The 24,701-nt window shown below is 38.6% G+C and overlaps 1 protein-coding gene across 3 annotated transcripts in view; it reads right to left on the bottom strand.

Annotated features, from left to right (window-relative positions):
- Window positions 1–24,701, bottom strand: part of Anapc10 (anaphase promoting complex subunit 10) — a 47,208-nt gene that overhangs the window by 5,085 nt on the left and 17,422 nt on the right. For 2 of the 3 annotated variants that reach the window (XM_027404886.2, XM_027404885.2), the window contains exon 4: window positions 24,384–24,504. In XM_027404886.2, coding sequence (XP_027260687.1) covers window positions 24,384–24,504 — 121 coding nt within the window. Of the gene's footprint in view, window positions 1–7,136; window positions 7,197–24,383; window positions 24,505–24,701 lie in introns of those variants that run through there. The other variant, XM_027404887.2, reaches the window with a different exon arrangement.

The raw sequence follows: 24,701 nt of genomic DNA, 5'->3' as shown, positions 1-24,701 counted from the left end.
TGGGGACCCTGTGGTCTGATCCCAGCATCTCCCAATGGGAGCAAGTGGAGAGTAGAAGTGAGGCTGTAGTGGAGGGGGTTCTTGAGATCTGCATGGGCTCTTGGCCACCAGTTTCCACTCTTTGCATTTGGGCAAGAAACTGCTCTTGCCTGGACTGTTTGTTGCTGTATAAACTGGACATGCAGGACCCACAAGAAAGTGACTGATGAACTTACAAAACAAGATGAACAGTTCTGAAGGGGTCCTGCTTCACTGAGAGGTCTGCCAGACACACTGTGGCCTATAGGCTGAAGATGGATGCCCCAGTGTTACAGAGGAACTTTGGGTGACTGTCCAGGTAGCGAGATGTCTGTGTCAGATGTAGCGTTTACATATTACCCTTCTGTGATCTTTGATGGAGTTGAAGACAGATAGTTATGATTATAGTTTTCTTTAGTTATTATAAAAGATAAGCTATATATAAGACTTTAGACTCACAACGAAAAGATAAATGATAGAATATTTTCTTTAAATCTTGCTAAATGTTAATGAACTAAATATTAAGACTATAGTTCTTACTTGATAATTGTTTTGTTATATATTTTACTATGTTAATGTTAAAACCCTTTTTATTTAGACAGAAAAGAGATGATGGAGGAGGTCCTTCTGTGTATGTTTGTCCTATTGGTTGATAAATAAAGCACTGTTGGCCAATAGGGAAGCAAGTTAGGCGGGACTAGGAGTCGAGGATTCTGGGAAATGTAGTAAAGATTGTCGTCGCCATATGATCCCGAGAAGTATGGATGCACGCCATCAGCTTCCTCTAAGTATTTATAAATATATAGATTAATAATTATGGTTGATACTTAAGACAGAGATAGCAGATAAGATATCATAGTCATTGGCCAGAAGCATTGTAATTAATATGAGACTCTATTTGTTATTTCAGACACCCATGTGGCAGTGGGGCTCAGGCAGCTTGGCAGAAAGATTTATCATTACAGTCTCTTACTGAATATAATGTCCCAGAAGTCAAAATCTGAAAGTATTTTCACTGCCAAACTTCTGAACATCACAAAAGAAATAAAGTAGCTAAACCATGTCTTTCTGGGGTAAGAATAAGGCAACACATCCAGAAGTCCAATAAAAATGAATTTAAAAGGCCATAATCCTACCCATTCTTTAAAGAAAGGTAGAACTCTGAAGGAGAGTGGGAGGAAGGGTAAGTCAACCATGTGAGCCTCACAAGGTGCAGTAAGTCTGCATTGAGACAGTCAGGTCAATAAGGGCAAGGACGTTGTCAGAACCAGGCAGAAGCAAAACCGGGTTCACAGTTCTAAATGCCTGAATATAAGCATCTCCAAGGAGTCTCAGGAACAACCAAAATGTTCCTCAACCACCATTTGCTTAGAACATTTCTGATTTCCATTGGCCCTATAATTCATATGACCAACGTCCTTTTTAACAATACAAAAGCATAAAATATCAAATCTATACCTTACCTTCAAAAGTGTTGCATTAAATTTAGGTTATCTGCTTAAGAATAAAGTAACAGTATACAAAATTAATATTAGAGCAAGATGCAACAAATTTTATTTTATATAAATTTTAAAATCATTGGACTAATCTACTACTTAAACTAGGCTTAAATATCATTTGACTTCATCTTGACATCAACTGTCATCATTTTGAGAAAAATGTTAGCTTGTTTCCTAAAACTGCAACCACTGCCAACTATGCAGAAAAAGCAAGACATTTTTGTTCCATTCACAAGCACCAACAAACAGCCCACTGGGGAAATGGCAGTGTGCCAGGTTGCCCTGTGAGCAATTAGGCTTCGTGGCAATCACGAAACTCAGGCCCCCGAGGCCCTTGGAAAACTAACATGTTAAGGACTTGTGCTTTTATTTCTCCCCAGAAGCCATATGTGAGATACATTTTGCTTAGATGGCAATCTTTTCCATCCTCTAGACTGAAAAAGAAAAGATTATGGCAACTAGTAAGTAATTAATTGAGTGTAACATATGAGAAATTAAAAGCACCACTGTCTACAGATCTACTAAAATGTAATAGCCTGTCCTTGAAGTAGAGTAATCTGGTTCTGATCATCTGAATTAATAATTAAGATACATACAACTAGCAGGAAATGCAAAAGGACATTTTTATTTTTCAAGAAACAAAGGCAGGTGAGCCTAAAACGATGTTTATCAGAAGTGAAATGTTAACTCAGATTTACTCTTTTATTAACTTCTACAGTGTACAGTTTCTAAGAGAAAAAACAAATGATACACCTTATGGGCAACTATGACTTACACTTTCCATCTCAGCAAACTGAACTCCCCTATGCCCTCGTAGTGTTCTAGGTCTGAGTGGAGGTCTGACTGCCCATCATCCATTGATCACATCTGCAAATTCACTGCCTGACTATGACACGAACCTCAGGAGTAGCATAGGTACAGATGAAGTGGATAAGCTCAAGAATAGAAATTACTCTGGGTACATAAATACAGTTCTTAACCTGCTTCTAGCATAGGAAGTAATTATGTAGAGCAGTGGGTCTCAACCTGTGGGTCACGACCCCTTTGGGAGTCAAAAATCAGATCTCCTACATATTAGATATTTATGATTCCTAACAGTAGCAAAATTACAGTTAGGAAGTAGCAACAAAATAATTTTATGGCTGTGGGTCACCACAACACGAGGAACTGTACTAAAGGGACATAGCATTTGGAAGGTTGAGAACCACTGATTTAGTCAGCCGAAAATATTGCAAGGAAAAAAAATACTTAAGAATCTGAATTTTAGATTAAAATAGAGGATATTTAAGATAGTATTATGTGCATCTAGTCAACAGAGATTTCACTTTATAATAAATCTTAAATGGTGAACATTAATATTCAATTACTTTCCATGTATATCTTCAGCAAAAGTTCATTTCTCACTCCCAATCTTTCTAATTCCATTTAAAGTTGTTTATTATTTATAGTATAAATATATAAAGGCCCTTATTTGATATTTTTTAATGTGCCCACGACAACAGTATAACATGCGTCTGTGACAACTTCCTTATAAAGGAAGCTCTCACAAACTGAAAATACAAGGACCAACAAGTGCTTTCACGACATCCAGAAAACACAAAGTCTTTATTCCAAGAGGAATTTGCAAGGGGGGAAAATGTGAACAGCAGACACTGATGCCCACACAAGCATCCTACAGACACCCCAGCAGGCAACTCTCCAGTTTTGGTGCCTTATGCTGTAGAGGTACTGGCACAAGGGTGAAGTTCAATACTATAATTGCTTATTTCTCTGTGTTTAACATAACAGGTAAAGACAAAATCAAGCACAAAAAAGCAATATGAAATGTTTTAATTCTTATTAAAGGATGTAATTTATAACATTACACAAATAAGGAAGAAGCACAGGGATGGGGGTGGGGAGGGTGGGTTGAAGCAATGTTCCAAAGGTTCAGTTTACAAGGACCTCACACAAAGTTTTTTTTTTTTTTCCTCTTGCCTCTGCAACTCTTACTAGAAACAGTATTATTTGTTAAAAATGCACTAGCTGCCAAGAGCTATGGTCCATCTAAAGCAAAACTCTTAAGATGGAAATAGAGTGCTAACACAAAAAAGGGCAGGATTCTGTATACAAATTTCTGTAAAATCTACTAAAATAGATGAAATTTTAATTTTTATATATTCTTTTGCCTAAAAATGTATAATAGATAAAACTCTAGACTATATACTACTATATTAAAACAATCAGAAGTAATGAAATTTCCAACTTTCTAATTAAACCTTTCTGTAAGTTATTGGGAATTCAGCACTAGCCTTGGTTCACATGATGGAACAATGGGAAAATTTTCCGAATGGTTGAACACTAACCCTGACAAGTGTAGAGAGCCAACTACAATACATTATATAGTAGCATAACCTACCACCCACGTTGCTGAGAGAACAGCTTTCAAACACATGCACTGAGCTGTAAAACCACAAAATCCCTTATTACACATTGTCTTCCTCACTCTAGGTGAAATATACCATCAATTCTTTCCATTATAAATCTTTTTCTATCACTACTTTGGAAACTCATTTATGCTATTTTCTGACAATGCAGAAGATGTCTTTTTTAAAGGAGAAAATATAATAGTTTTCATTCTCCTACAGTTTTACAAAGACTGATACTACAGGACAAAAATCTCATTATTTTAGGGATCCATATTATCTAAGATGAACTCAAAGATAAAACCCCGTTTCTTTGCTTAACATTCAAAAAAGAGCTCACTGCAATATTAATGTCAATAACTAATATGAACAAAAGAAGTACAGAGCAAACACATGCAGACAAAGCACACCCGTGCACGCACATGCACGCGCGCGCACACACACACACACACACACCTTTCAGAAATTCAAACACACTATTTCACTATTTTTTTGAGATTCAAGATGGTTAAAATAATTTTTAAATAAGCCTCCTGTAACATTTCTGCCTGGTTTATTCCTCTCCCAAATGTACCTCGTACCCTTTATATTTCCTTTTCCCAACTCCTGCCCACCATGACCCACGTCCATCGATAGCCCACTAATTGAATTACATACAGCATTCCAGGAATTATATGATGTTAATGTTTTTTTCCTAGGGTTTTCATTTACCATGTTGCTGGCAAAGAGAATTTTATTTGTAAGTATTTCTATTATGACAGGATCAATTAGTTATTCAAGTGGGCCTGTTCATAAGCTATAAACTCAGAAACGTAACAGTACTGGCCATCCAAGGAAATCTTATCTTAACATCTATAACTACATAATGTGCTCCAAGTCCACAATGCATTATTTGATAGAGGCACCACAAGAGAACCATACATGCAGTTTCCAATGTCCCCATCAAGATTCCTCTCCAAGTAAACAAAGTGCTGCTACTTCTCTGAAACTTTATATGAAAAAAAAGTGTCTGTCTACTTCAAATAGTAACAAAACCTCTAAGTTATCAGGCATTATTTATATTTTAAAGGCACATAAAAACATGTTTTTGAGTGTTTATTATGAGACCAAAAATATGAACAAGTACATCAAATGTGACTTCAAGTTTCACAGAGCTAGTAAGTAGAAAAATTCAGATTTGAAACTAATTCTACCTAGTTCACCTGAAGCTCACTGGGACTAAAATGTGTGAGATCATCCTTGATCTTCTACCACTGTCATCAAGTGAAAAGCTCTAACATCATACCAGAAAAGGGTTACACTCAACTATTACTGAGGATACCCTGAAGATTAATGATTACATAAGGGTGTTTTGAGACTCATATGGTTAAATCAATATCAAACTTGAATTAATGGTAAATAAATGTTACCACTTCTTACATTCCTTCCTTCTCAAGTACACCTGCTTGTACCCACATACCTGCTTACATGCACACATACACCAACCTTCCACACATGCTTGTACCCACATACCTGCTTACATGCACACATACACCAACTATTACACAGCAGTTACTAAGGCAAACAGTATACTATTAGTCATTCCAGACCACAGAACATGAAAGGCTGCACTGATGCCTCTGGTGTCAAAGTGTCAGTTTCTTTCCAAGAATGACTTTTTTCAGAGGTCACAACTGTTCTCTGGGTTTGCTTCTTTTTTATAGTTTTTGAACAACGGTAGAGGCATGCCCTGAACAGTTCTAAAACTCAATGTGATTTCTGCCAGCTTCCCCACCTTCAGAATGCTAAGATGACTTGCACCATTTGTTCACTGTTGAGCAGAAAAGTTTAGGAAAATAAATGTGTGATTAGGATAGACAGAGCTTTTCTGAAACTTTTAGCTTAGTTACATCTTGACAGTTAAGATGCACACAAATCACTTCTTTTTTAAAACTTTTCCATTTATATCCCCTACTCTATCAATTTATTGCTGTAAATTTTGTATTACCAACTAAAATTAGCACATTCTTCAAGAAAAGGAAGTGTTAAGTCTTCAGATGGTAAAACCCAAAGTTGTTCATACTACTAAGTCAGCTTTATTTTTTCCCATTTTTTAAAATCTAAATTAGAAACAAGATTGTTTTACATGTCAATGCCTATTCCCTCTCCCTCTACTCCTCCCCTGTGCCCCACTAACTCCATATCCCATCCCCTTTCTGCTCCTCAGGAAGGGTGAGGCCTTCCATGGGGGGGGGGATCTTCAAGTTCTGTCCTATCCTTTGGAGCAGGGCCTGGACCCTCTCCCGTGTGTCTAGGCTGAGAGAGTATCCCTCTGTGTGGAAGGGGCTCTCAAAGTCCATTTGTGTACTAGGGATAAATAATGATCCACTACCAGAGGCCCCATAGATTGCTCAGACCTGGAAACTGACATCCTCATTCAGGGGGTCTGGAACAGTCCTAAGTCCCAGATATAAGTCTGGGGTCCATTAGCAACCCCTTGTTCAGGTCAGCTGTTTCTGTGGGTCTCTCCAGGCTGCTCTTGACCCCTTTACTCATCACTCCTCCCTCTCTGCAACTGGATTTCAGGACTTCAGCTCAGTGTTTAGCTGTGGGTGTCTGCTTCTACTTCCACCAGCTCCTGGATGAAGGTTCTAGGATGGCATATATCAATCTCATTATCGGGGAAGGGTATTTAAGGTAGCCACTCTACTATTGCTTAGATTGTTAGCTGGTGTCATCCTTGTAGATCTCTGGACATTTCCCTAGTGCCAGATTTCTCTTTAAACCTATAATGGCTCCCTCTATTTATGGTATCTCTTATCTTGCTCTCCTCTATTCTTCCACAAACTCAACCTTTCTGTTCCCCCCTTGTCCTTCTCTCCCCTCCTCTTCTCCCCTTCTCATTCTCCTAGCTCCCTCTCCCCTCCCCTCACGCTCCCAATTTGCTCAGGAGATCTTGTCCCTTTCCCCTTCTCCAGGGGACCATGTATGTCTCTCTTTGGGTCCTCCTTGTTTCTCTGGCGGTGTGGATTATAGGCTGGTAATCCTTTACTCTATGTCTAAAATTCATATATGAGTGAGTACATACCATGTTTGTCTTTTTTGTGACTGGGCTACCTCACTCAGGATGGCTTCTTCTAGTTCCATTTGCCTGCGAATTTCAAGATTCCATTGTTTTTTGTTGTTGTTGTTGTTGTTGTTGTTGTTTTCTGCTGAGTAGTACCCCATTGTGTAAATGTACCACATTTTCTCTATCCATTCTTCGGTTGAGGGGCATCTAGGCTGCTTCCAGGTTCTGGATATTACAAATAATGTTTTTTTGTTTGTTTGATTGGTTTGGTTTGGTTTGGTTTTTCGAGACAGGGTTTTTTTGTGGCTTTCTGGAGGCTGTCCTGGAACTCCCTGCCTCTGCCTCCGCCATCATTGCCCAGTCAGCTTTATTTTTAAAATGACAATAAAAAAGAATCTCAAAACACAAAACACTTTGACAACAAAGTAAGAGTTACCCTACCAGAAATTCAATGTTCTGACATAAGGACTTAACCAGGGTTCTATTAGATTTTGTATTATTAAGTAGATAACACAAAATAGATTTAAATTGCTTAATTGATCCTTTACACATAACAGTAATTCATTGACAGTGTGGTTTCAGTGGATTAAATCTGTACTACCCAAAACCAATAGAAACTGTAAGAAGCAGATGAGCTTTTGGGGTGAACACCAAATGCCAATAATAGCAATATTTTTTAAAAGTCAACAACTCACACTTCAAGGTTTTACCCAGCACCAGGGAACCCAACTTACTTCCCTCGATCAGACCTTAATACAAGTAAGACATTTTTATTCAGCTCTGTGCAGCCTCAAGCAGCGAAGTGAGAGCAAGGCTAGAGCAGCGGCCAACTCAAAGCCAGAGGGAGAAGCTGTAGAGGACATAAGCTTATGACTGAGATCTGTTGTCACTTAGAGGAGAGGACATATGCATCATGACTGAGACTGGGTGTCCACTATTGCTCAATTTATGATGGATCTCTACATATCACATCTAAACTTCACAGTCACTAAATAGTGTAGAACTGTGAATCTGTTTTTTTTTAAGTAAATACTGAACATTTAAACGGATAGAGATATTCTTCTATATTACAAAATAAAGCAATGATACTTACTACCAAGATTCCAATTCTGATCTGACAGACTCCAAACCTCAAGCAGCATGTGGCAAACACAATATAAAAACCTGTTCCTTCTCTGGCTTAGTTCTCATCCTTCTGTCCTACTCTGAAAACAATACTTAAATCCCAGATTGCAGATGATGAAACAGACTGGATTTCCCTTCACAAGCCAAGGTTGAGAACTTGGGAGTTCAATGGCAAGTACACTGTGACCACACCACCCCAGGTTAAATGGAGTTCATTGAGTCATGTGAGTTCCATGCCCTGATAATCTGGACTTCAATTAGCAGAAAACTCTCAACTATGAATTCCAAATTTGTCTTCAAATTTCCAAATTTGTCTTAAGCAATTCCCTCCCAACACAAGGCAAAAGAGGCATTCCAAAAGCTAGGTACACCCCCCAAAGTCTCATTGATGAGCCTCAGCGAAACAGTAAAACTATTTTTTAAATAATTAATGAGACTAACATTTCCCACCAAGATTTTATCAACTAGCTGAGCACAATTTTTGTATGATCCTACCTTTGTACGATCTTAAACCCGAAGTAGTTCCTACCTAAATACTGAAGTCAAAGAGGGAAGGAGGGATTCTTCTCATTCCTCACTCTGTGCTAACCCTCTAAGATGCCTTCCTTATCCTGAAAGCCAGCTACTTAGTCATAAGGGAAGCTAGCAAATGCTGGTGAACGGGCACGCACGCGCACGCGAGTACACGCACATGAGCACACGCACGCACGAGCGCCCACACGTGCGCGTGCGCACGCGCACGCGCGCGCGCACACACACACACACACACACACACACACACTATTTATTCCCAGCATTTAACATAAAGTGAGTATAATTCCTGGTTCTGACACAGTACAGAGATTCTTCTACTTACAGAAGACTAGCTTCCTAAGGCCCATTATTAAACTCACTTAAACACATATGAAAATTTTTAGTATAGAAACAATGGGTGTATCATCTATTGGGGGCTAAGAAAGTTGGCATACTTTCCTCTCCCTCCTATTCCTTGTATGCCTTCATATTTTCTAAGTAAAACCTCTTTAACAATTCATAAAATAGGAAAGTAAAGCTTCAAGATTAAATTCTGAGGTTTGGTAAATATATACATCAAAATGTGTATAGTGCTCAGTGGACAATGAAAACAAATGTATTATGGTTTATAGAGCTAATTCATTTTCTCATAAATTTCAAGGAATATGTCAAAAGCCAGTCATGTGTATGATTATTATTAAAAGTAATGATACTATGTAAACAATACACAGGGACATTGCTCTATGTTACATAATTGCATATTCAATACCTTTCCCTCAATTTCAGAGGCATTTCCATAGTTTGATCACTTGGGTTAGTTAATTCAGTCCAAAGTGAAAAGCCCTAAGTTAAAGAATATGTTATTTTAACTAGATATTTTTAAAACTCAGGGTGAAGTATTACTACATGTGAATATTACTAAATGTGAAATCAAAAACATATAACAGAGATACTTGCACATACATCCCTGTCTATTGTTACTCTACTCACAATAACAAGAACACAGAACTATCCTATATGCCCATTAGTATGACTGGATTATAAAAATGTGCACACAATGGAATTTTATTCAGTCACAAAGAAAAGATATAGTTCTCAGAAAAATGAATGGATGAGGAAAATATATTGAGTGTGCTGGATAGTTTTATGTCAACTTGACATAAGCTACAATCATTTGAGAGGAGGCAGCTTCAGTAAAGAGAATGCCTCCATAAGATCAGGTTGTAGGCAAGTCTGTATGGCATTTTCTTAATCAGTGATCAATGGCAGAGAGCCCAGTGTATTTATTGTGAATGATACCCACCCCTGGGCTGGTGGTCCTAGGTTCCATAAGAAAGCAGGCTAAGCAAGCCATGTGGCGCAAGCCAGTAAGCAGCTCCCCTCCATGGTCTCTGCACCAGTTCCTGCCTCCAGGTTCCTGCCCTGCTTGAGTTCCAGTCCTGACTTCCTTTGATGATGTAACCCAAATAAACCCTTGCCTCCCTGACTTGTGTTTGGTCAATAGAAACCCTAACAAATCCGGACTCAGACAAGTACTGTCTGCCTTCTCTCATGTGTGGAACCTAGCTTTAAGTGGCTTATGGAACTTAACACTTTGTGTACTAATTAAAATTCAAAAGAAATAAATGTAAATATATGCATACATAAAACCAGAGAGTAGAAAGGTGGGTGCCAGAGGTTAGAGATAGAGGAGCTGGAAAGATGCTACTCAAAGAACACAAAATTTCAGTCAGATAGGAGAAATCGGTTCAAGAAATCCTTTTATATCATGGTAACTATGGACACTAATATATTCTATACTTGACAATTACTAAGGCAGTAGTATTTTTCCTTTTACATGTATTTATTTATTATTTATTCATCTGTGAGTGGAGGGAGAGGAAAGTTTGTAGCAGTCAGCTCTCTCCTTCTAACCATATTGGTTTCAGGTACTGAACTCAGGTCAAGTTTGTCAGCAAGCATCCTTACCCAATGAGGCATTTCACTGGCCCAATAAAACAGTGGATTTTAAATGTTCTCAATACAGAAGAAAGAAGAAAAAGAAGAGGAAGAGGAGACGAACAAGAGGAGGAAGAAGAGGGCAAAGGAGAAAGAAAGAATAAAGAGGGAGGGAGAGAGGGAGAAAGGGAAGGATTAGAGCTGGCAAAGTACTTACTGTGCAAACACAAGGGACTGAGTTGGATCCCCCAGAATCCACATAAAAACCTGGACACATGGATACATGCTGGTTGTAGCCCTAGCACTGGGGAGGTAGAGACAGGTGCATCTTTATTTAGGGCCTGCTAGCCAGTATCCTAGCCTATTTGATAACCTGCAGGTCAGCAAAATACCCTGTCTCAAAAATGTGATCGATGGATGTAACCTGAGGAGGAACACTGAAAGTTGTCCTCTGGCCTTCACATGCATACACATACACAAAAGTGTATGTGAAGGAAAGCATATGCTAATATGTTTTATATAATTTATATAATTGTTCTGCAATGTATACACATACATTTTATGTATACACAATGTACACAAACATTTTGTAACCCATAAGTATTTTTATTAGGTTACATAAACAATACACTATCTGAACCATTTCCCTATGGAATTATTTAGTCAAGACCCAGACCTTCTTTTGTCACTGAGGGCTGCAGATATGGTAATGCTTCCAGGAAGCCTGTGAACCTGCGTCTGACCCCAGGGCTTACATAGAGTCAGACTGTAACATGAATAATAAAAACATAGAGATAGATATTGGGCTCAAGATGAGGGTCAGATAAGCAAAGCAGCCACTAGCTCTTACCGCTATCTCAGACTGAAAGAGTGATCCACCTAGCTCACAAAAATCCCTGTCTGGAAACTACATGTGTGTAGCTAACTAGTGGCTTAGTGTGTGTGTGCCTAACTAGTGGCTTAGCTCTGCATTCTGATTTTCAGGCAAGCTTTATTAGTCATAAACAAAATATCACTACCCAAAACTACTAAAATAATCATAAAATTACTTTTGGACTATATATGCATGTATGAAGAATAAGTGAATTTCATTTTAGTCCTTTTATTTTTAAAATTATTTAAAAATAATTTATTTTTAAATTTAGTCCCAAGATTTTAAATAAGGGCTACTCCATCTGTACTGGCATTTCCATGGATCCAGCCATAATACAGTTTTCCTACTATTATCCTACCTGTATGAACTAATACCACTCCTAAGCTGCCACTAAAACATTTCTCCTCAGACCCTATTCATAGTCCCAATGTATCCCTGGTGGCCATCAGTCACAACTCCTTCCACATCCCTGCAGATGCATTTTTCCTCCTTGAACGGATCTCACCTCAGATACATCCTAATTTCACCAGGATGTCACCAGCCAGATCTAACTAACACTATCACCATTTCCTAATCTAAAACTTTAACTCCAAAGACCAACCGTTAGCACTATCGACCTCTGCCTCCTACATATTTTCATGAAAGAACTTTTCTAAGTTGTACTTCCCTTTAAGAATGTAAACTTGGGAGCCAGGAAATACCAAAGTGCTGCATGAGTATACACACCTTGAGTCTTCCTTGTCACCACCAATGCCTACCCAGTCTCAGGCCTACTGAGGCGCCTCCAGCTGTCATTACACCATGCTGCCATGCTCCCTGCTCCTACAGAATACCTCCACCTTATTCTGTACCTGTGCGGACTGTATCTCACCCTTAACTCACTGAACCATCCCTCTTTTATCTTTTAGACAATAGTTTAACTCATTTCTCCTAATATTCTATGTTCTCCCACAGTCTTTTAAGTGTTTTAAATTTTAAATATTTAATTTTAACTGATACATAAAACATAAAAAAATAACATACGTGTCACACTAATGTTTAAATCAGGTGGAACATTTTTATTCCCTCAAGCATTTACCTTTCCTTTGAAGTGAAAAGACAAAATTCTTTCTCTAGGTTTTCTAAGATGCAGTCCTGACCTCTACAGTCATCATATTGCGTCCAGAGTTCTTTACACTTATCTAACCCTAACTTATTACCATCATCAAAACATCCTACCCCACTCTCATCACTATACTCCCTGACCTGGTAAGCACCAGTCTCCCCTCAAGTTCTATGAGATAAACTATTTTAGGACTCCATGTATGCATGAGAACATATAGTACTGTCTTCATAAACCTGGCTTATTTCACTTAGCACTAACATCTCCAGTTCCACCATTTCATTGCTTTTTATGGCACAGCAGTATTCCACAGACATTTTCTTTATGCATCAGTTAACGACCACTCAGGCCATTTCACATTGCTGAATCACATGGCACTACAGCTTGAATCTAAATGTCTCCCACAGGCTCATGTCTTGCACCCTTATTCCACAGCTACTAGAGATACTCTGGGAGATAGTGAAACCCTGAAGAGGTAGAGCCTAGCTGACAAAGCAGGCCACTAGGAGCCAAGCCAGCTTTGAAGGTTACAGCCTAGCTCAGCTCTACACTCACTCTTCTTCCTGACCTGTACAAGGTTTATAATCTGTCCTTTGCACATACTTCTGTTGCCATGATGACTCAAGCACATAAGGCCAAGCAAATATGAACTGAAACTTCTAAAACAGCGATCCAAACCAATCTTTCTTCCCTTTGTTAGATATTATGGTCACAGTGAAGCAAGTGTGATTACTACACTATGGCAGGAGCTTCCAACCCATCCCCTTTAATCATCACTCTAATCTACACCCCAGAAGTATACAAGCACCCAATCTCCTTTTGTCTTTCTGATAGTTATAGTGAGCTGATATTGGTATCTATTTTTGTTTTTTTTCTTGGAGCCAGGGTTGCTATATAGCCCAAGGTGGCCTTGAACTCACTTATGTGACTAGTTTCAAACTCATGATTCTCCCACCTCAACTTCCCCAGTGCTGGTACAGCAGGTATTCATTTTATAGCCCCTTGGGCTCGGGGGAGGTGGGGGTGGGGGGTGGTTTGGTTTGCAGGGATTTTCTGGCCATAAATTCCACACTAAACTTTCACCAGATTACAGACTGTTCCTCCTTTTTATAGGTTGCTTTTACATTCTGATGTTTTTTTTCTCTATTGTTCTGCAGCAGCATTTTAGTTTGAGATAATCCCATTTGTATTGTTCTTTGTTTCCTGGGCTTTGAGAATATTAACCCCCACCACCACCACCAAACAAACAAAAAGCAAGCCCTTTTCAGTGTCCAACCTAAGGAATTTCCTTATGTTTCACAGTTTTGAGTCTCACGTGTAAACTTTGAGGTGATTTTATATATGCTTAGAGACTGGAATTTAGTTCTAATCTTCTGCACACAGAAACCTAATTTTCCCAGGACCATTTATTAGAAAAGCATCTTTCTTCACTATGTATTCCTTTCACCTTTAACAAAGTTAGCTATAGACATATGAATTTTATATATCTTATAAGCTTATAAGATATATATATATATATATATATATATATATATATATATCTTAGTTTCCTGGTCTATGCCTTTTTTATGCCAATATTATGGTTATGTCTGTTTTTATACAAATATTACGGTGTTTCTTTAAAGGCAGTATTATTATTATTATTATTATTATTATTATTATTATTATTATTATTATTATTATTATTTGGCTTTTGGAGACATGTTTTCTCTGTGTAACAGCCCTGGCTGCCATGGAACTCACTCTGCAGACCAGACTGGCCTCAGACTCACAGAGATCCACCTGCCTCTGCCTCCCAAATGCTAGGATTAAAAGTGTGAGCCACCACCACCATCCAGGAAGAATGTATTAATTTTTAAAAATCTTTTTAAGACAGGTCCTTAATCCCTGTAGTCCAGGGCTATACTCAAACTTGCTAGGTAGCTAAGGTTTATTGTTTATATATGCTACAAAGACTTTACAGCAAGCTTTATATCAAACTATTTACAATAAGGCTCACAGAGAGTAAATGTGGGTAAACCTGAAGTCAGTGGACACTGCCTTGCATCTTCTTACTTCAGCACACACACACTAATACAACTCCAAGTATAACAGTGGATATTATCTGAACAAAGAGACCAACTTATTAACCACTCTAAGTACCATTTGTGGATTCACACAGCAATGCCACTAATTTAAAACAAGTAGAGGGGCTGGAGAGATGGCTCAGAGGTTAAGACCACTGGCTGCTCTTCCAGAGGTCCTGAGTTCGATTCCCAGCAACAAAATGATGGCTCATAGCCATCTATAGTGGGATCTGATACCCTCTTCTGGCATGTAGGCATAACACTATACATAATAAGTAAATCTTTAAAAAAAAGTTAAAACAAGTACAAATACAAAGGCTGTCATACATGGAAGAAAGAGAAGATACCATCACAGCTCTTTAGGCATTAAAGACTACTTCAAGCCACCTCTTAAAATAGGGGGAAAATCACTTGGTAACAGCTTTAATATTGAAGATTAAAAGCAAGGCTTAAAATTCACTTAAATGCTCAATCTTACAGTCCAGAAACTTTAGAAATAAAATGGTAACAATGAACCAAAGGGCAACTTTCAAATATGCTGAAAAACCCTAGTTAATCTTAAATTAGCAAGTTGCTAATTTAAGAGTCTAAGGATTCTCCTCTTTTGGTTTTTGGCTTTTTTCAAGACACGATTTCTCTGTGTGGCCCTGGCTGTCTGAGAAATCTCTCTGTAGACCAAGCTGGCCTCAAACTCAAAGATCCGTCAGTCTCTGCCTCCAGGATTAAAGGTGTGTGCCACCACCACCCGGCTGCAAGCTGTTTCCTAACAAAGTTTAGAAACAACTTTGAGTGTCTTCAAGATATGTATAGGAAATTACTGCAGTTTGTATTTACAAAACAAAAACTTCCACAACAGTTTTAAAAAGAGAGAGAATTAGCAAATTGTAAAGTTTTGTTGGATTTCTCTAAAATGCTTAGTTACATCAAGTCTACAGTAGTTCGTTATTTAGACAACAATTTCTTTACCTATTATTTTCCTTTCACAGAGCAAAACAATATTAAGTGAAAACTTAATGTTAAAATGCAGATTTTTTCTCCTCCTGTCTCCCTCTTCTCTTTTGTTACTTCTGTGTCTCTTTACGTCTTTTTTCTTTCCTTCCCCCTCCCTCCCATTTCTAATAAAAACTTCTCATTAAAAAAAAAAAAAAAAAAAAAAGATTTACCAGGAGGTGGTGCAAGCCTTTAGTCCCAGCACTTAGGAAGTAGAGGCAGGCAGATCTCTGTGAGTTCGAGGGCAGTCTGGTCTACAGAAAGAGTTTCAGGACAGCCAGGGCTACACAGAGAAAACCCTGCCTTGAAAAACAGAAACATCATAAACAAAAGATTTTAAAATTCAGCCACAGTGCCTTTATTTGAAAGCCCTACCTGCATAGCACTAATCCTGAAGAAAGGTAACACAGATGAGATGGCCAAGCCAAAGAAGAAGTTAAGACAAAGACTTTGAAATGATAAATCTTCACTTCTGTCTACAGAATCTCTTCTGCATATGCAATTTTTGCTTAAAAAATCTCATCAATAGCTTACAAATTTCTCTTAAACACCAAGTTGCAAAATTTAGAAATAGAATGTGTGACATATAAATAAAATCAATTTTGGCAAAGAAAAAGAAACAATTTTGCCCAAGCCAGTTCTATCAACAGAAAGTCCATTTTCAAACCCTCCTCAGTTACGTAAGATAACATACACTGTAGAATACTGGAGATGCTCTGTACAAAGTCTTCGGTAGAGACACAACTATCTAGCCATGTTCCATAAATGAAACGAAGGGAAAGATGATAGAACAAAGAAACATTTTAAGATACATAAGGTAGTCATTCCTTTTTCTCATCTCCAATTCTTAAGTTACTACCTCAAATCAGTAAGATTATAGAAGATAAGAATTTAAAATGTGTTAAGTAAGCAGATCCACAATTTCTAGAAAAAAAAAACAAAAGAACCCTACATAAACATAAACCCTTCAATATATACATTAGCCTCTAAACTGGTCCTTATCCTTATGAAAGGATAGCTCCAAATCCCATAAAAGTTCCGTGTTTTAATCACTTGTTTTTAGCACCTAAATTCAATGAAGTGTCCCTCTAAATGTTAAATATATATATATATATAATATATATATATATATATATAATCTACTTCATCTCTCCTTAAGACACAAAATACTAATTGACACATACTTCTTGAGCATATAAAAGAAAAAATGTAAATATGGTAAATTACCTAAAACGATGTATACCTAAAAATATCATTAGCTATTATAAAGGCATTAATTAAAAGAGCATCCAAAACTTATGGTTATTTAGTGAGAGCTATGCAAAACATTAGTATATTCTCATTAAGTTATTCAGGAAAATAGTTTAGATTGTCACCAGGAACTACTTAGGATTACTGGTCTCATGAAGCTGTATCATCACCATACAGAAATATACAAGAGAAAACTAAGAAACTACCTATAAGACTCCCTTTTCTGAACAGGTAATGCCTTAGCATTTAAACAAGGGAAACTAAGACTAGACACTAAAGTACACCTCAAGGTCCAAATATCTCCTATTAATCTTTCAAAACCATTATTTTGTACTGTCAAGCTTACAAGAGTATACAATACATCCTTATAAATACAGAGGATGTGCCCTTCCCAAAGTGCATCAAGGAGGTTTTTTTTTATGTAAATATATTCTAGAAAAAACTACAACGAAGGCTAGTTAAAGCACTTCACTAATGACTAGCAAAAAAGCCTAGAAAGTAAAAGCCAACAGTGACATCTAGTGGGCATTTCAAATACCATCCACTAGACCAGATGATTTCTAGTGAATTCACACAGGACAACTTTTACCTCTAACCCCAAATGAGGAGTATGTCCCCATAAAAAGCTTCTCAATACAAGCAGTCCATTTTGATAAATATGAACTATGTAACAAATCATACAATTACATGCCTAAGTCTTTGCAGCACAAAGTGTACTGGATATATGACTAAAAGATCAAATAGGACTGTGACTTTAAAAATCAAGATATTAAACACCAATGACAGTTCATGCTGGAGAGGATGCGGAGAAAGAGGAACACTCCTCCATGCTGGTTGGAGTGACAACTTGTACAGCCACTTTGGAAATCAGTATGGCGATTCCTCAGGAAAATGGGAATCAGTCTACCACAAGATCCAGCAATTCCACTCCTAGGCATACACCCAAAAGAAGCACATTCATATAACAAGGACATCTGTTCAACCATGTTCATAGCAGCACTATTTGTAATATTGCCAGAAACTGGAAGCAGCCTAGATGCCCCTCAACCGAAGAATGGATAGAGAAAATGTGGTATATTTACACAATGGGGTACTACTCAGTGGAAAAAAAAACACAATGGAATCTTGAAATTTGCAGAAAAATGGATGGAACTAGAAGAAACCATTCTGAGGGAGGTAACCCAATCACAAAAAGACAAACATGGTATGTACTCACTCATCTGTGGATTTTAGACATAGAGTAAAGGATTACCAGCCTAAAATCCACATTTTGAGAGAAGCTAGTAAACAAGGAGGACCCTAAGAGAGACATACATGGTCCCCTGGAGAAGGGGAAAGGGTCAAGATCCCCTGAGCAAATTGAGAGCATGGGAAGAGGGGGCAGGGAGCTATGAGAATGAGAAGGGGAGAAGAGGAAAGATGTGGAGGACATGAAGGAGCAGAAAAGTTGAGTCAGGGGAAGAATAGAAGAAAGCAGCCGGGCATTGGTGGCGCATGCCTTTAATCCCAGCACTCGGGAGGCAGAGACAGGTGGATCTCTGTGAGTTCAAGACCAGTCTGGTCTATAAGAGCTAGTTCCAGGACAGCCTCCAAAGCCACAGAGAAACCCTGTCTCAAAAAAATAAAAAACAAACAAACAAAACAAAAACAAAAACAAAAATGAATAGAAGAAAGGATATGTGATGGGTAGGGTTTTAGTTGTGGGGGGTGGTAGGGGAGCACAGGAGGGAGAAGGGAACTGGGATTGTCATGTAAAACAATCTTGTTTCTAATTCAAATAAAAAATAACTAAAAAAATAAAAATCAAGATGTTTTGAATTAAGAAGCATTAGAGCAAAGCCAACCATTAGTGGCATAAGGCCTTTAATCCGAGCACCTGGGAGGCAGAGGTAGGCAGATCTGTGAGTTCAAGGCCACACTAGTCTATAGAGTAAACTTCAGGACAGCCAGGGCTACACAGAGAAACCCTGCCTTAGAAAAACAAAGAAGAAGAAAAAAGGAGGAAGAGGAAGAGGAGAAGGAAGAAAGAAAGAAACCAATGGATTTATTTGTGAATTTACTCAAAAACAGTAAGTTTTCAAACTAAAAACTATATTATTTACAATAATTTTTCAAAAACTAAAACTATTTTTCAAGGAAACCCCTTTAAAAGTAAAATAAGCCAAGTGTGCTGGCAAATACCTATAATCTCACCATGATGTGGGAGGGTGTTAGCTCAAGGCTAGCCTCAGGATCATGGGAAGTCCCTGTCTTAAAAGAAGAAAGTAACAGTATGCATGTACCAGGTAGGTGTCTCAAGCAAGATGGTAAAATGCAACTTTGCAATACCTGTCTATTAGACCAACTATCTATACCTGTACACAAAAAATAACTTTGCAAAAGCTAATAAGGAAGCCAGGTGAAATAAAAGAACCTGGGCATGAGACTGGAAGCATATGAAGCAGGACAGGAAGAACAGTTTTGTATCATTTGTGTCACTCTTCCCACATTCCCAAGCAGCACGTTAGGAGGAGATGTCCTCTGCCTGGACTTTGCCTCAGACAGACTCCAATGTAGAGCCCAATCCAGAAAAGGCCAGCAAGGGGCAAGACACCACAGCTCCTGCCTATTCCCATAGCATGGATACTCATCAAGCATACATTGTACAGGGACAGATCCTAGGCTTCAGATCTGCCTGGCATACTGTGGTCTGATCTGGGCCTACTCCATCACCACTCTTAGGTATAATGCAGGGGTAAAATAGCCCTGGCATCTCTGAGCTATACACAGTCCCAACAACAAGTTGGATCCCAAGGACCAAGGCTTCAGTCATGCCCCAGCATATACCATTCTTCCCCACGTCCTATTCATTAGGCTAGCACCTGCTGATCCTGCTGTCAAGCAAAGCTATGTGGGCTGGCATCCACAAAGTCACAAGCCTTCCCTCATGCCAAGCTGAAGGAATAGGTAGACTAGAATAGGTAGACTCAATGTTGGTCTGGCAGCCACAAGTTCATGTTACAAGACCACATCTACGGGCTATTTTGGTTTGTGCTTTTTTTCAGACTAGCACTTAAAACCAGAGGCCACAAACAAAACCCTGCAGATTCAGCCTGCAAGCTTGTACCTACAAATAATCCCGTAAACTCAGGCTTTAGTGATCCTAGGGGGCCTTCTTGGACCCAGGATCCAAGTCTATCCCAAAAGACCCTGATTCCAGTCCAGCATCCAAAGACTAAGGTTCCATAATCATTTCTGTAAGTCCAGATTTTAGGTATGCCCCTCTGGACTTAGGAATCAGATGTAACTCAGCCCTAGGTCTATTCCAATAGGCAGCAAGTCCTTCCCAACATAGAGTAAGTTCCAATAGGCTCAGGGATCAGATCTATCCTAACACATAATTGGTTCCAAGGGGCCCAGGCATCAGGTCCTTTCTAGCACATGATAAGCCCTTATATATTCAGGAGTAAGACTAACACAAAGTTATGTCAGCCCCTGTAGACACAGACTTCCAGCTGTCCTTCATAGAAACAAGCTTCACTTCTGTTAAGACATCAGACTTACATGCTAGACTACCAGAGGACTCCAACGGCAAACAACCCATGGATCATATCAGTTGTCCTTCCCGGAACCTCCAGATGGGCTGGCTGGTTATGGGCTTTCTCATACAGTCCTCAAAGACTGGAATAATTTCCTTCTTCTTCAAGTACACAGACAGTTAAGACCAGTGCCATAAGAATCAAGAACAATCCAGGAAATACTACCCAACCAAAGGAACAAAATAAAGCACCACTGACTGGCACTGAGGAAATGCAGTGCCCTAAAACTGCCTGAGATTCAAACTATCTGCTTTAAAAAAAAAACTCAAGAAGATTTAAAAAAAAAAAATAAGTAATTTTAAAAAATAGTACAATAAAAAACAAAATTAGAAATGTAAGAAGTGGAAGGTTTCCTAATCAAACACATTCTAGAGCTGAAAAATACAATAAATAAAAATTTTAATGCACAAGAACAAAAATAATCTAAAGAATACATGAAATTACACAACAAAAGGAAACCATGCAAAGTGTGATGAAAGCTTGCCAAATTTATGACATTAAAAAAAAAAAAAAAAAAACAGATTATATGAGCTCCAGTCGGAAGACAAACTGAGCTCATTTAAAGAACTAACAGGCTGGAGAGATGGCTCAGCAGCTGAAAGCACTTGCTGTTCTTCCAGAGGACCAGAGTTTGGATCCAGCAACTCACAATCCCCTGTACCTCCAATTCCAGGGACCTGACACCATTTTCTAGCCTCTAAAAGCTCCCCCATATATGTGTGCACACACTAACACAGACATTCACACAGACACATATAATTTGCATTAAAAGCACATAAATTAAAATGTTAATATATAAGAGCAAAAATCCTTTCCAAATCTGGGAAGAGACAAAAATCCAGGAACACAAAGGTCAAATATCTCTTACCAGATTCAATCCAAACAAGGTGACACCAACCCCTCACTGGGATGGATTTTTCAGTGATACAGCTTCTTCGAATCACACATCTTCTGGAAGGAAACCCCCGCACTCACTGATTAACTAAGCTGGACTTTGATGGAATGGTTTCTATCCTACTGTGCTGGCTAGTTTTATGTCAACTTGACACAAGCTATACTCATCTGAGAGGAGGGAAACTCAACTGAGAAAATACCTCCACAATTATAGTTGGGCTATAGGTGAGCCTGTAGGACATTTTCTTAATTAGTAATTGATAGGGAAGAGTACAGACCATGGTAGGTGGTACCATCCCTGAACCACCTGGGTTCTAAAGAAGCAGGCTGATCTGTGAAAATCAGTATGGTAATTTCTAAGTAAATTAGGGATCAACCTACCTCAAGATCCTGCAATACCACTGTAGGGCATATACCCAAAGGAGGCACATTCACACCACAAGGACATTTGCTCAACTATGTTCATAGCAACATTTGTAATAGCCAGAACTTGGAAACCTAGATGCCCCGCAACTGAAAAATGGATAAAGAAATGTGGTATATTTACACAATGGAGTACTACTCAGTGGGAAGAAACAATGACATCCTAAAATTTGCAGGCAAATGAACAGAACTAGAAAAAACCATCCTGAGTGAGGTAAGACCCAGAAAGACAAATATAGTATGTACTCATTCAGAAGTGGATACCAGACATAAAGCAAAAGATACCCAGCCTACAATCCATAACCCCAGAGAAGCTAGAACCCTCTTCCAGAAACAGATGGAAGCAGATGCAGAAATCCACAACTAACTAATGGGCCAAGCTCCTGGAGTATAATTGAAGTGAGGGAGGAGTGATAATTTGAACAAAGAAGTCAAGACCATGATGGGGAAACCCACAGAAACAACTGACCCAAGCTAGTGAGAGATCGATGACTCAGGTCTGACAACTGGCGAACCTGCATAAGACTGAACCAGACTCCCTTAATATAGTTGACAATGGTGTGACTGGAACAATATATGAGGCCACTGGCAGTGGGTCCAAGATCTAACTCTAATGCACAAACTGACTTAGTGGAGCCCATACTATATGGAGAGATACCTTGCTCAGCTTAGACACAGGGGTGTGGGGGTGGAGAGGTGCCTTGGTGCTGCCTTAATGAGATGGGACAGACTTAGTAAACTTCGTAGGGGAGGAATGGGAGGAGGAGGAGAAGAAGGGGAACTGCCATAGGAATGTAAAATATAGATAGACAGACAGACAGACAGACAGACAGACAGACAGATAGAATTTTAAGGATGAAGCAGTCTAAGCAAGTCATGGGAGCATGCCAGTGAGCAGCACCGTCCACTGCCTCTGCATCAGCTCCCGCCTCAGGTCCTGCCCTGTGTGAGTGCCGCCCCACTGCTTTTGGAGATGAACCATTACATAGAAGTGTGAACAGAATGAGCCCTTCACTCCCCAAGTTGCTTTGGCCATGGTGTTTTGTCACAGCGATAGTAACCCTGACTAAGCCACCTACCTAGCATGAACCAACATTTGTTTCTCTTGTTTTCCCTGAGAAAATATAGCAGTTCTATATAAAAAAGGCACACATTTGTTGGCACCAAAATAAAACATGAAGCCGTAAAATTATGTAATTAAAGGTAAGTTGTTATTAGTTTACAATATATAGGCATTATAAGTATATAGAACTTGTCATAATCACAAAGCTGTATGCAAAAGATAAGGATTAGCTCAACACAGACAACTGGGAAAGTTATCTAAGCACAAAACAAGAAAAGAAAGACGTGAAAGAACCTAATATGATCAGAAGGCAATGAACAAATGGCAGCAGGAAATTCTGGCCTATCAATCATCACTGTGAATACAAAGGACTAAATCCTTCAATCAGATACTGATTGGCTGATGAGTAGTCAAGGCTCAACTGAGTACATGCTGCCAACAAGACACTTACCTCATATTTAGGGACATATACAGACTCAGAGTGAAGGGACAGAAAAACACATTTCATGAAAGTAGAAACCAAGAGAAAAATGTTCCACATTTTAAAGGTGTTGAGGCTACATAGATGTATACATTTGTTAAGCCACCAAATAATCTACTTAAGTATAAAATGGTATATAATGTTTCCCTTAAAATAAGTATTAAGTAAATAATGAAAATTCTTACCAATATATCATGCTCACATATTTGAAACAGAGATGTTACAGTAAACAATGAATCTACCTCTAGCTGGAGAAGTGCCCTTATCTCCTCCCTTGACTAGTTCAGTGGGAGCAGGCTGAGGACCTGGCTAGGGAACCCCTGTGCCCGGAAGGTGAGTTCACCAGTAGATAATGTATGTCTCCTTCCCTGGTGCACCCCTAGGAGAAGATGAGGGTTGTCTGTATCTGCTTGCCTTTCCTAACTTTTACCTTTTCTTCTTCTCTGTCTTTTTCTTTCTGATACTGGCTAGAGCCTAAGCATGTTTTTCTGGTACTCTGAGCCCCCTTACTCTTTCTCTGAAGCTCCCCTTCCGGCCATACAACCCTGCTGCACTGGGGCTGACAACTGAGACTGACCTCTATGTCAGCTTACTGAAAGCAGCACGGCTTTTTCCCCCTCTGGGCAACCATTAAATCTGCAGTTTGCCTGCCCTTGGATTTTTTTTTTTTAAACTATAATGAAATGTCCATGTGCTTCCATGACTCCATTCTTAATTTTTTCTTTTCCCAAGTATCATGGTAGCACCAGCCCAACTTGCCAAACTTTCAGGTAACACTTGTTTCCTGCCTTTTAATCTTTAGTGAGAAGAGAAAGTGAGCATGCTCCTGTACCCTAGATGGCATCAGGAACCTGTAACTTACGTTGATTACCTAAAAAATAATTTTAATAAAGCAAATATAGTGAAACATTAAAGCATTCCAAAGGTGAAGGGATAACTATACAATTCTTTTAGCCTGAAAATTCCATAATAAAGCATTAGAAAAAAAGATGGCAGTTCAAGAGAATATAAATATTATACACATAGTTTTCAATATAATTTTCTTGTTTTAGGACTATCATCTATAGAATGAATTAAAGAAACACACAGTAAAACAAAAAACTGAAAGACATACCCGGATTTCTTGAAGGTTGTGAAAATTATTTCCTACTCTGACTGAGATTTTGCTTGGAGTGTAGCTTTCATCAGATTTATAGTCCGCATAAATACACAATGTCTTCACTGTTGTTTTTCTTCTAAAAATAGTAAAAGGAAAAGCATGTCCTTTATCACATCAAAAGAAAACAGTCAAAGAAAAGCATGCTCTCTTCTAAGGTCCAATCAACAATTGCTTTTTGTTTCCCTCCAACTTGCAGGTGAAAACATGTAAAAATGTAAGTACAGATACGGCATTTTACATATTCAAGCATACTTCATGGAGAACATGGTTAAG

This window comes from Cricetulus griseus, chromosome 3, assembly GCF_003668045.3.
Source record: "Cricetulus griseus strain 17A/GY chromosome 3, alternate assembly CriGri-PICRH-1.0, whole genome shotgun sequence".
Taxonomy (NCBI): Eukaryota; Metazoa; Chordata; class Mammalia; order Rodentia; family Cricetidae; genus Cricetulus; species Cricetulus griseus.
Note: the sequence above shows the minus strand (reverse complement) of the source record. Positions and strands in the feature narration are given on the sequence as shown.